The sequence below is a fragment of the Podarcis filfolensis genome (genome assembly GCF_964270895.1).
Source record: "Podarcis filfolensis genome assembly, chromosome: Z".
Classification (NCBI taxonomy): Eukaryota; Metazoa; Chordata; class Lepidosauria; order Squamata; family Lacertidae; genus Podarcis; species Podarcis filfolensis.
The window spans coordinates 36244370-36258011 of record NC_139617.1 but is presented as its reverse complement, the minus strand read 5'-3'; the positions used below and the strand labels follow the sequence as shown (position 1 = coordinate 36258011).

The 13642-nt window shown below is 44.5% G+C and overlaps 1 protein-coding gene across 11 annotated transcripts in view; it reads left to right on the top strand.

The window, feature by feature from the left end:
- The window catches only part of NTNG2 (netrin G2), a 125196-nt gene that overhangs the window by 87165 nt on the left and 24389 nt on the right, over window positions 1-13642 (top strand). For 4 of the 11 annotated variants that reach the window (XM_083596876.1, XM_083596877.1, XM_083596878.1 and 1 more), the window contains exons 6-7: window positions 342-407; window positions 3072-3146. The exons of 2 other annotated variants lie outside the window; for them this stretch is intronic. In XM_083596876.1, the coding sequence (XP_083453002.1) occupies window positions 342-407; window positions 3072-3146 (141 nt within the window). Of the gene's footprint in view, window positions 1-341; window positions 408-3071; window positions 3147-5763; window positions 5836-13642 lie in introns of all 11 variants that reach the window. 5 more of the 11 variants (XM_083596873.1, XM_083596871.1, XM_083596874.1 and 2 more) reach the window with 3 other exon arrangements.

Below are 13642 nucleotides of genomic sequence, written 5' to 3'. Positions count from 1 at the left end.
ATCCTTTGAAATGCCCAGGGGTTCTATAGCAGTAACTCTGAGTTGTACTGTTGACATGTGAACATCATTGATTAAAATTTGCCCTCGCCAGTTAGTCAACTGAAACCTGAGCTGATTAATCTACAAGTTGAAGTGGTTAATTTTATAGCCCTGCTAACTTAGGAATTATCTATGAGACGTTATACAGATGGTTATACTGTGCTTTAAGTTTCTCCAGAATTTTTCATGCTAGTATTTTCCTAGGGAAGAGTTTCAAACACTGCTGAGAATCTTTCTCTGTACTTTCTCTTTTAATGTGTGTGTGTGTGTATGTGTATGATTCTTTTGTACCCTCTGAGCAGCCACTGTTAAGCAACCAGCTGATCTCCCTCCTTCTGTGTCTGTGCAAGAGGCAGAGATAAAAACAGGTATATTTTACAGATAGCTTGATGCTCCTAGTTCCTTAGCTAGTGCTTGCTTTTCTGCAGTACACCCAAAAGCAACAATAAACCAACCAAGGCAGCCCCAGACTGCATAGTATGGGAAACAGAGAGACCTTCCCATCCCCAGCCATTTTCTGGGTTATGTTGTTGTTTAAAAAAAGGAAATGCAGCTTCGGAAGCTATTTCATTAGACCAATGGTGGTGAGGAGGAGGTGCTTAAACCTTTATCTTCCCCTATCCCTGCATTTTGCCTTTCAAGGAAAAACAGCTATCTATTGGCAGAGGTGGGTATGGGGGCCAAGGACTCATAGAGTCATATAAAGGTTGATCCCTTACAGAATATGGGGCACTACTCCAACCTCAGCCACCCTACACCTGCCCATTTTCTTATTTATAACCAGTCCAGGGGGTAGCAGAACTGTCTGCCAATTTCCTCCTCCTTACTCACAGTTTTGCCCTTGCAGAACTCAGCAGGGAGGAGGATGGAGACAATACTAGTTGGCTTTGCCTGCCTTCCACTCTAACTAGTCTCAGTGGGCATCAGCCACTACTGAAGCAGAGGAGTTGTGGTGGTAAGAAGGCACATGAGGGCCAGCTGAGGTTTCTGAGACAGTGCCCCACTCACCCTCGTGGACCAGCCTTCATTGCTGATAGCCCTGCTAGGTTGCTTAGGCACTAGCACCTGCCTGGGGGAGCCAGGCACTGGTACCGACCCTGGCCCCAGCTGCTCCCATCTCCATCTCTGCCATTCGCTCATGCTTGCCTGATTGCAATGTAAAACCATCCATGAATGTCACCGAGACACAAGGCTAAACATCTCAGGATAAAGTGAATTAATAATTCCCCCTGTTCTGTAAAAGCTGAGCCAGTGGAGGTGTGTGTGAATGACTAAAAAGCAAAATGCCTCCGGGGTGACTTTTTATTGTGACTCTAATTAAGCCCTTGCCAATTTGACGGGGGCTGTCATGGTACTCTGATTTAACGCCCTTATTAATATCAATTGGCTTCTGTCTCCCATTTCAACAGGACACGATCTGTTATCCACCTTTAAAGTGTGGCTTTAAAAAAATGAAAAAAAGTTTTTTTTATAAAAAAAAATGAAAAAGTATATCCCTCTAAATTGTTTATGATCCAGCCATACTGGCAAGAAAATTACGTTTCTGTCGTTTCAGATTTTTCAGCTGAACACACTTCTTGACCCCGTCTCCTTCCACATTCCTTCTTAGGTTACTTAAATTGAGTTTTGGTTTTGGTTTTTGTTTTGTTTTTCAAATTAATCCCTTTTCTGCCACTCCTTTTTATATTTTTGAGCAGAGACTGATAGCCCATAAAATTGATGTGGGGAAAGTACTGGCTGCTGAGTAAATTCTTTTGTCAGCGGTAGCGATAGGGGAGAAATTTGATTAGGTTCTCATTTAAAGCCAAATTTATCAAATTTTCAATTTCTGAAACAATATAATAACCAAAACACAGGCATCCTTCAAAATTCATAATTATAAAAAAAAAAATGCCAGACAGTTCTACAACCAAATAATGTTTACACAAATGCATATGTTATGGCAAAGTGTTCCTAAATATATATATATATATTAATGAGATAAACATATAAAAATGCATCATATTGTGAGAAATTGCTTGCAGAAATGTCTGTATTAGTCAAAACTACATATAAAAATCTGTTCTAAGGGAAATTCACACTAAAATGCTGGAAAAAAATCCATTAGGGGTTTTAAAAAGAAAAATTGCAAATTGCTGCAGAAACATTGGAGAGCCAAATTTAAGATTGGAAAAAATAAGAAACGGATTATTCCATCCATAGTCAGAGATGACCAGATCCTTCCATCCCTAGTCAGAGGTGACAGGATCCAAAGGTCTCTCTTTGTGACTTCCCACATGCTCCTTGTGGATTGAGCATTAATAGCATTTGATTACATTCTGTGAGCAGGGGTAGCACTTCATATTTTGCCCAGCAACCCAGCTCTTTCCTGGTGTTGGTGTTGCTGGAGTGTGCAAGAAGAGATGCATCCTTGAGCATCATGGGATATGGCATGGGTACATTTGGCAGGGAATTGTGGCTGAGCCACTGCCCCTCCTTGATATACATGGCCGCTGCTGTGGCATATGAAAAATGTAGTTCTTTGGGGAGGGTGCCACTACGTTTCTGGAAAAAACTGGAATCCAGTGGGTTCCACCATGGTTCCAGTGACTTAATCATCATTGTAGGGTGCACTGTCCACCACATCAGCTCAGGTGGCTTCTGGGAGCGCACATTTCCCCTGTTCTGTAAAAGCTGAGCCAACAAAGCCTCCATGGGTCAACAAAGCCTTTGCTGGATTCTGCTCAGTTTCTGTGGCTGAGCTGGGCCTCTCTGGAATCAGATTCTGGATTCCCATTTCTGGGTGTCTAGTGGAATTCAGAACCTTGTGGTCTCATCTACTTCCATCTACAGGCAGCTTTAGGGTATGAGCAGAGTTTGTGCAGGTCCAGATGGCCTCACTACAAAGGGAAAGACTTTGCTATAGTGAAGTCAGCGTGGCTTTTCATCACCTAAAGCACCTGGTGTAATATTTCTTGAGTCACCCATAAGACCCAAGTAGCAATGCTTTAAATCCCTAGCATAATACAGATCTCCTATATTGCTTTTGCAAGAAACAACCAGCTCTTCTGGCGTGGCCCCCTTGCAAGCCAGCTCCTCCCCGGCCAAGACTGATGCAGGAACTGAAGGTAGGAAATACTCTGCTGAGACAAGCTGTCATAGCTAGCGCCCCACTGTCTTGGGGTGATGCTTAGGAGCTGCTTCAGCATATAGTAGAAATGGAGGAGAATTTTGATTCAGTTTGCATTTAAAGGTGAAGGGTTGTTGCCAGTGCTAATCCTACTCGGAGTATACATATTGAAAATAATGGACATGCTTAACTTCTGTCCATTCATTTCAGTGGGTCTGCTTGGAGTTGGCTAGAACCCGAACTCACAATTAACACTTTCTGAAACTACACACAAACCGAAAGGCAGCCATCCTTCAGAATTCTCACTTCTCCAAATTTTGCAAGATGGCTTTCCAGCCAAGTAATGTAACAAAAATGCATATACCAGAGGTATGCATATAAATGCATATATTTGTGAAAACAATATATGGAAATGCATTGCTTTAGGAGAAATTGCATTACTAAAAAAGTGCATATTGGGTGAAATTGCATTGGATATTAGGAGAAATTTGCACTAAAATGCTGATGCATTTTCATTAGGAGTTGGGGAATTCACAAATTGAGATAGAAATGTAAAGAACTGAAATTCAGATAGGAAAAGTGAGAAACTGAAGTTGACATATTTGGCCACACCTGCTTGCTTTCCATGTGTTAACTCTTGCTTTCCACAGACACACACACACCGAAGTGTAGGGCTTGATTCTTTTGTGTGGTTTCAACTCTGTGCCCTGCACACCCAGCTAGTGAGATGGGATTGAGCCTCAGGGTTTTGACAGATGCATCTTAAGAGAGTGGTGATTAATAGCAGAAGTGACTGTTCTCAGCTCACTACTGTGGTGATATGAGAAGACCATGGAAACCAGGCAGTTCCCCTGGAAGCTTGTATATAGTTGCTTGTGCAAAGAGAAACCAGTGTGGTATGTAGATTAGAAGTTGTTTAGAGCATAGGGCAATTCCCTTTGTGACACCCAGTCTGTTGTATGTTTTCTGCTTGCCTGAAATGTGCATGACTGACATTGGTTCACAGAGACCTAAAAATCACCACTGGGATTGTTTATTTATTTATTAAAGTATCACTAATGATACCCGTCCCTTGCCCTTCCAAGTTTGTGCTATGGTGCTTTCTGTTCTAGGACAGGAACATACACCAAGTCAGACCACTGGACCCATCTAGCTCAGTATTGTCTACACACCGACTGGCAGTGCCTCTCCAGGGTTTCAAGCAGGAAGCACTTTCAGCCCTACCTGGAGATATGTCAGGGATTGAAACTGGGACCTTCAGTGTGCAAAACATATGCTCTGCCACTGAGCTACGTGGCCCCTTCCCAAATAAGAACACAAGAAGCTGCTTTGTAGTGAGCCAGACCATTGGTCAACCAAGCTCAGTATTGTCTACACAGCCTAGCAGCAGCTCTCCAGGGTTTGAGGCTGTGGCCTCTGCTAAGGGTTGGACCTGGGACCATCTGCATGTCAAAAAAAAGCAGAAGGCAGAAAGGCTTACTGTCCTTTGGTGTAGGTAGACATGAGTATACAAGGAAACAGTTGCATCATCTATATTGAGCACTGTCTTGTAAGAAAGGAAGGACAAGAATCCAATCCAGTGGAGAGGGAACAGGGCTGGCCCTCCCAGTAGGCAAAGTGAGGCAGCTGTCTCAGGCGGCAGATGCTGTGGAGCAGGGAGGAGTCAATAATGAGGTGTTTCGAGGCCTCTGCTGTGTGTTCCACACTGCCTTCTCTACAGTGGCGTAGCGTGGGGGGTGCAGGGGGGGCCGGCCGCACCGGGCGCAACATCTGGGGGTTAGGGCAAATCCACGGGTTAGGGGGCGCAAATCCACGGGTTAGGGGGCGCAAATTACTTGCCTTGCCCCGGGTGCTGACAACCCACGCTACGCCACTGCTTCTCTATATGTCCTCAACTCACCTGATATACTCACCTTGGAGGCAGTAGTGGCAGACTCTGTCCCATTGCTGCTAATCTTGCAGTAAGGTACAACTGACATTATGGTCAGTTCTTATACAAGGAAGAAACAGGTGAGTGGGCACCATCTTGTTTCTGCACCTCAGGTAGCAAAATGCCAGGGGTCCCCCCTGCCCATCTTAGGCTTTAAAGAATTTTTTTGCAAAGGCATAAAAAATTACCAGCATATGGTCACATCCATAGCATGCATTTAAAGCACATGACTCTCCCCCTCCCCAAATCCTAGGAACTGTGGTTTGTTATGGTGCTGGGAATTGTAGCTCTGTGTGGGTAAACTACGGTTCCCAGGGTTCTTTGGGAAAAGCCATGTGCTTTAGTTGTACGGCGTGGATGTGACTCAGTCTCAGGCCATATACACACCATTTATTTAAAGCACATAATTTCCCCCCAAAGAATCCTGGGACCTCTGGTTTACCTCTCACAATTCCCAGCAGCCTTAACAAGCTACGCTTCCCAGGGTTCTTGGTGCACATGTGCTTTAAATGTATGGTATTTATGCAGACTAGGTCATTATCTCTCAAACTCCATCTCTACCTCTCTCTTTACCCATCCCAGCTATACATGAATTCTGCTTCTAAGTAGTCTTTGGGAGTCTTTTACAATAAGCCACAGTACTGCCTTAAAATGAAATATTCTTTCCAACTGCTGAAACACCAAGCTGTTAGGAGCTCAGCGAGACCAGTCATGAAACCCAAGCCTCCGCCAAGGGAGCCTCCCGAAAACATCCAAGGTAAGGTCTGACATTCATAGCCAACGTCAAGAGGGCTGGTGGGCATCAGGCAGGCAGGAGTTTTATTCTCGGCTTGTTCCAAACAATTTCAACTGGAGTGTGAAGCCTGTCATAATAGGTAGCCTTTCACAAATACCTATATACAAATTGACATTGACCTCCACTCTTGCAGCCAGTATGGCTCTGAATACCTGTTTCTGGGAACTGCAAGTGAGGAAAGTGTTGGTGTTGTACTCAGGTTCTGCTTGTTGTCTTCCCACTGGGGGTATATGGTTGACCACTGAGAGACTAGAATGCTGGACTATAGGGGTCTTTTGGCCTGATCTAGCAGCCAGGCTCTTCTTATGTGCTTGGATTGGAATGCTGTGTATCGTTCTGGGTGTCATGATTTTGAAAGGGTATTGTAGAGCTGGAAAATGTACAGGAAAGGGCAACAACCAAAAATGATGAAGGGGATGGAGCAAGCTGCCTGACAAGGAAAGGTTGCAACATTTGAAGCTTTTTAGCTCAGGAGGGAAAGGCAAAATAGGTGGAGCATATTGGAGGCATACAGAAAGTGGACATGAAGATGTTCTTTCCCTCTTGCATAATGTTAGATACTACAGGGTTATTATCCAGTGAGGCTTAATGCTGGGGGAAAGGAAAGTAAAGGTAAAGGGACCCCTGACCATTAGGTCCAGTTGTGACCGACTTTGGGGTTGCGGCGCTCATCTCGCTTTATTGGCCAAGGGAGCCGCCGTACAGCTTCCGGGTCATGTGGCCAGCATGACTAAGCCACTTCTGGCGAACCAGAGCAGCACACGGAAACGCCGTTTACCTTCCCGCCAGAGCAGTACCTATTTATCTACTTGCACTTTTTTGGCGTGCTTTCGAACTGCTAGGTTGGCAGGAGCTGGGACCGAGCAATGGGAACTCACCCCGTTGCGGGGATTCGAACCACCAACCTTCTGATCGGCAAGTCCTAGGCTCTGTGGTTTAACCCACAGCGCCACCTGCGTCCCTTACCTTTGCTTAGTGCATAGCTAAATAATGGAGTTTGCTCTAAGGTGTAGTGGTGGCAAACAGCCTCATTGTCTTTAAAGGCAAGGTAGAAAAATCGTGGAGGAACATGGTAGCGCATGGAGTTCTTATAGGTGAACTTGAACTGCCATATTTAGAAAAACAAACTTACTAAATGTTATACTCTAAAACTTAGAAAGAAAGGGAGGGGGTGCTTCTCAAGCTGCTTGACAGCTTTTTCGTGACTATTAAGTCCATTTCTTGTTTCATTCAGCCTACCCCTCAATCTCAAAACATAACATAACAAACATGGGAATCTGCCTTATACTAAGTCTGGTTACCCCAGTATAATCTACTCCAACTTTTCCCAAGTAGTGCTCTTCAGATGTGTTTGGATTCCAACTCCCATCAGCCTCAGCCAGCATGCCCAACAGCCAGGGTGGTGGTTAGTGGATTGCAGCAACATCCTGGGGGGGCGGGGGGAGAGAACCAAGTTGGTGAAGCTTGGTCTACTCAGACCAGCAGTGGCTCTCCGGAGTCTCAGACATCTGGTAGCTGATCTTTTTACAACAGACCTAGAGGGATTATATCTGGGGCCTTCAGCATGCAAAGTGCATGCTTTGCCTTCATGCTATGGACCCCTCCTCCTAAGCCCCTTTCCTCAGACCATCTGCGAGGGAGAACAAACAGCACTGAGTGCAAAAAGGTGGCATAGTTGTGGCACAGCCAGTTGCTGAAACATGGGATGAAAATGCTTTAATTAGAAGCTCCTTTACCCAGGGCATCCAGGAACACCGCCCCTCCCACAAGCCAATCAGAGGGCGAGGGTAATTAGGCTAATATGCCATCCTGGTTTGACACAGTTAAACCTAATTAGTTGATCCTGTGATTCTTAACCCTTCTTCTCCCACATCCCCTTAAGCCTTAAGGGCTAAGCCAGCTCAAGGCTCCAGAAAGCTTTCCTCTCCCGGTTGGTTCAAACCTGGATGTCAAGTTGCAAAAGTGAAAAGGGTGGAGAAAGAATAGCTTTTAAAAATAAGATGTAAAGGAAAGAAAAATGGCTCAGTGGCACCTGTGCAGAGCAGGTGGGGGAATAAACACAGGTAGAAATGTGACGTTAGCAGACATTTCTCTTGCCACGATTCTCATACATTCATTAACTCTCTCTCTCTCTCTCTCACACACACACACACACACACACACATATATATATATATATATATATATATATATATATCCTGCTTGCTTGCTCGAAAGAAAGCCTCTAAGTGAGTTGCAAAGAGCAATCTATTCTTTTTTTACAAAGAGCAATCTAAAATATGCATTAAAAATACTAACGAAGGTAAACATTTAAAACAAATTGACATAATTTTTAAAAAATCAAAATATAAATCAGCAATTTTAAAAGAATGACACATAGTAAAATTACATATTAAAGCCCACCTTGCCAAAACAAACATAGATGGTTTTAATTAGCAAGCATTGAAAACAATGCAGCAAAGTTGTCTGGCTAACATCAGCAGGCAGGAGATGCTAAGGATTGAACCTGGAACTGCCTCGATGCAAAATAAATGCTCTACCAATGAGCAGATGCTCTACTTCTGAGTCCTGCATCTGAGTGCACAATTCCTTGAGCCTTGCTCCAGGTTCCCCCACTAAAAAGGTAAAGGACCCCTGACAGTTACATCCAGTCACAGATGACTCTGGGGTTGCAGCGCTCATCTTGCTTTACAGGCCAAGGGAGCGGGCGTTTGTCCACAGACAGTTTTTCCGGGTCATGTGGCCAGCATGACTAAGCCGCTTCCAGCAAACCAGAGCAGCACACGGAACTGCCGTTTACCTTCTTGCCAGAGCAGTACCTATTTATCTACTTGCACTTTTTTGGCGTGCTTTCGAACTGCTAGGTTGGCAGGAGCTGGGACCGAGCAACAGGAGCTCACCCCATTGCGGGGAATCGAACCGCCAACCTTCTGATCAGCAAGCCCAAGAGGCTCAGTGGTTTAGACCACAGCACCACCCGTGTCCCTTTCCCCCACTAAGGCTGATATAATTAACAGGGATGTGTGACAGGGTCTTTTTGGTGGAGGCCCAACAATTGTGGAACTCCCTCCCATGTGAGATCACTAATGTCCTTTTAGGCAGGCAGGTCAGGCATTTCCATTCTGCCAGGTTTTTAATATGTGTGAATTTTATCTGCTTGTGTTCTTGTGCCCCCCCCAACTCATGTTTTATGGTGGCTGAAATTGCTATTTTTACTTATTTATTATTATTGTAAATTTGAAGTGCGGTTTTATTGTCCCGCAGGCACTTCTTAGAACCAAGAGGTGATATAGAATGGTTTAATGAATAATTAAGAGGAAATAAAATAAGAGGCTCCATGCCCTTACCCAAAATTCTTCCACCCCCCTGCCAAAACTTGAGGGATCAGACAGGGTATTACTTGAATGGCAGATAAATTCCCCACTGGCACAATTTTGACTCTTTTTGTTGGGCTTGGCAGACAGATGTTTATTTCAGCACCCCAGCTGGGGAGTCTGGAGTTTTATGTGCTGTAACATCCCAGCTTTTTAGCCCACAAGCGCCCAACAGCAGGATTCAGAGCAAAAGAACTGCCAGGCTCTGATCACTGGATGATCAAATACAACACAGAGACAAGGATTGGCAGGACAGTTGCTATGACAACGTCCAGGTAGTAAGGCTTTCTTTGCCCTCCCGTGGATTGGAGCCACCTGGCTCAGAAGGTGTCCCATGGTCCACCTGTTTCAGAGCTGTCAGGGGTCAGAGGGATATCAAGTCTGGTTCATGGCTTCGTGCTGCTTTAATTTCCTCTGATCTCGGAGGCTGTGTGAAATGAGGACAAGGGCTCTGGGCACAAAGGCATGGCATCCAATGGCCAAACACAGAAGCTGGCATACTTGGAAGACAGAAACCGTAACTGCTGGTGGCTTTGCAATCCCTGCAGTTGCCAGTTATTTTGCCCTGCAGTCATTTTGGGAGTCTTACATGGGAACATAGCAAGCTGCCTTATCTTAAGTGAGGCCATTGGACAATCCAGCTCAGCATCATCTATGGTGAGGGGAATCAGCTCTCCAGGTTTTCAAACGGGATATTCCAAGCCCTAACTGGATATACAGTGGTACCTCAGATTACAGATGCTTCAGGTTACAGACGCTTCAGTTTACAGACTCCACTAACCCAGATATAGTACCTCGGGTTAAGAACTTTGCTTCAGGATGAGAACAGAAATTGTGCGGCGGCAGCAGGGGGCCCCATTAGCTAAAGTGGTACCTCAGGTTAAGAGCGGACCTCCGGAACGAATTAAGTTCTTAACCCGAGGTACCACTGTACTGGGGGTTGAACCTGGGACCTTCTGCATGTAGGGTAGATGCCTATCACTGAACTACAACAATAAAAAAGAAAACTAAGGAGGGATGAACTCCAGAGAGGTTGGGCCTGCATGAGGTGGCTCAGTTGGTAGAGCATGAGACTCTTAATCTCAGGGTTATGGTTGAGCCCCGCATCAGATTCCTGCATTGCAAGTGGTTGGACTAGATGACCCTTGTTGTCCCATCCAACTTTATAATACCATGAGTACATGATTGTTCCCAGAAACCAGAGCCATCAGCTCCGTTGCCCAATATTCCCCATATATTCTCTGCCACCCAGGGATAGGGGAAAAATTTGGCTCAGTCAACGGCAAATGTGCCTAATTTGCATGTCCTGAAACAAGTCACAGACTGAAGCAGCCATAGAAACTGTGCAGCGTAGTGCTCCAGCCGAGTAATGTGTACAAAAATGCATTTACTAGAGTAAAATGTGCATATAGATGCAGTGGAAATATCACATACAAAATGCATTGTGTTGGAGGAAGTTGCGTCGCAAAACGTACATATTAGGCAAAACTGCATATCAGGGGAAATTTGCACTAAAATGCTGGTGTATTTTGAAGAGGACTTAAAAAAACAACAACCTGCAAACTGATGTGGGAATGCAGGGAGCTGAATATAAGATTGGAAGAATTAGAATCTCAGAGAAATCAAAACTAACAGATTTGTCTGTTCCCATTCCGTCTCTCCAGAAAGCCTAATCCCCACTGGATGGAGCACCTTTAAAACAACAACTCTTGTGCAGTTGTGTGCAAACAGCTATGCCTGCTTCCCCTTTGCCTCCATCCATATGGCCTGCCTTGATTCTTCCTAGCCCACCCCTCATTCTTTCTCAGCCATCCCAGGGGCAAAACTAGGTTTTATTTCACCCGGGTCAAAGATCCAGTTTCGTACACACACACACCATACACATTTGCGCGCGCGCACACACACACACACACACACACACACACAGGTGGGCAGCCTCAGTGGTTCCCCTCTGGAGCCTTCACCTGGGACAAAAAAAAAACCCAGCTAGCACACACACACCCCGCCCCAGCTCTGCCTCTGGCAATCCTTTCATATTGAACTGAATAACAAGCAAAGTTTCTGGGGTATATGAATATGCCCATCTTCATTATTATTATTTTAGCAACTAGCAACTGGAAGACAAAATGCTGCTAGCTTCTCCTTAAAAGAAAACCAGCCCAAGACTACCCAAAAGATCAGGCTCTCTCTGCACGGCTTGCAACAGTTAACAAGGAAATGCGATGGAGGGGAAAACCTTCACCCCTAATATTTTGGCAGGAGCCCAGATCAGCTGTCAAGCTACACTTCTCCAGAGAGGAGGCTGGCAGAGCTAAAGGAAAACACAGTGATCCTTTTAGCTGACAGGCGCTGGGGTGGAGCAGGTGTGCAGCTCTGCTGGGCTCTTTTTGGGTTGCAAAGTGGTGTTCCCTCGAGCCGTCCTGCCAGCTGCTTTGCACGCCAAAAGAGCTGAAGCTTTGAATCTCATTCAGTCCAGAGTCCCTGCACATGCATAGGGGGCAAAGTGTTCACAAGATCGCTTAGTGGAGTTTAATTGCCCCTTCATAGTATCTTAAGCAGCTGTGAAAGGGGAAGGCTAAAAGGGTTGGCTTCCCCCATCCTTCCAAAGAGCAGTTTTATGGATTTCAAAACCATTTGTATTCATTGGGTGAGTAACAACTTGGGACTGAACTAAGACTTTGGTACCCGTGAGGAGGGAGAAATTTGATTCAGTTCCTATTTCAAGACAATTTTATCAAATTCAGTTTTTGAAACAAAACTCAGCCTTCCTTCAAAACCCGCAGTTCTCTGCAGTTTGTAGTGCAGTTCTCCAGCCAAGTAATGTGCACAAAAATGTGCATACTGGGGTAAAATGTGCAATAAAATGTGTAAAAGTAACATTCAAAAATACATCAAATTAGGGGGAATATGCTTTGCAACCATATATTTGTCAGGCCAAAAATTGTATACAATAGTGTCTGTATTAGGATAAATTCTGATGAATTTTAATGAGAAACTTTAGAAAGAAAGAAAGAAAGAAAGAAAGAAAGAAAGAAAGAAAGAAAAGAAAAGAAATAAATGGCAAACTGATGTGCAAATGTGGAACACTGAACTTAAGACGGGGGGAAATGAAAAACTGCCATACCTCCTTGTTCCCTTGGGAAACCAACTCACTTGGATTTTGGAGTCTGTATATGTATCTATATATTTTCCCCAAGCAGAATTGAAACTATGCCTCGCAGTGAGTCTTGCCCTAGATCTTCTTGACTGATTGACAGGTCCGTCCTAAGAAGAAAAGGGAGGGGGAGAAAAATTGGTGCCACAAGGGAAGGGAGAGCTCAAAAGCTTTCCCCAAGAACTGCCAGATGCAAAGCAGGGTGTTTGATAGAGTGACAAGTAAACGGCTAAGCTACTGAGTCTAGAAAGGGTCACGTTTTGGAGCGCTGCATGTTTCTGCTGCAGTGGCAGTGATGGTGGTGATTACAAGTGGGACCTGCAACAGAACCTTGCAGTGTTGAGCGCTCCTTTTCCAGGATACTCCATTCCATCCCCATCCCAGTTGTTGTTTATTTAATTTGTATACAGCCCTTCATCTTAAGACCGCCCACCCTCACATTCTCCAACACTCAACTAGCATTCCATATCAACTGAGCATAATAATAATAATAATAATAATAATAATAATAATAATAATAATAATTTATTATTTATACCCCGCCCATCAGGTTGGGCCTCCCCAGCCACTCTGGGCGGCTTCCATAGAAACCAAAAATACAGTAAAAATACAAAAATACATATTTAGTCCTTGGTAGTCCTGCCCCCTCCCTCGTTTAGGGTTCCCACTTTAAATACTTTTTGTACTGCACACCTAGCAGATCTCACAAGTGTGCTGATATCACCCTCTAGTGCTACGTAAGGATCTATGCTAAGATAAGGTATATGTTGTTTATATTATCCTTGTTTTTGATGGTGATGACGTTTTTCAACAAGATGGTGCTGACAACCTACTAAGGAATATCATACAGTCATAGCTTTTGTTCCAGAGGATCAGGCTGAAATGCCTTGCATAGGCATAGGCAGACTCCAGCCCTCCAGATGTTTGGGACTACAATTCCTATCATCCCTAGCTAACAGGACCAGTGGTCAGGGATGATGGGAATTGTAGTCCCAAACATCTGGAGGGCCGGAGTTTGCCTACGCCTGGCCTTGCATAAAAAAGAGCAGCAGAATCAAAAGAGTGAAACACCAAACATTAAAAATGCAGAGCAAGCAATTCACAATTAGAGTTCCCATGAAACGTATGCTTCAGCCCAATACAGATGTAAAAGGCACGTAAGATGGATTTGTCTATTTCAGTTCCCTCAGTTTCCAGTTTTTCTAGTCTTAATTCAGTCCTCCACATTCTTGCACAGAAA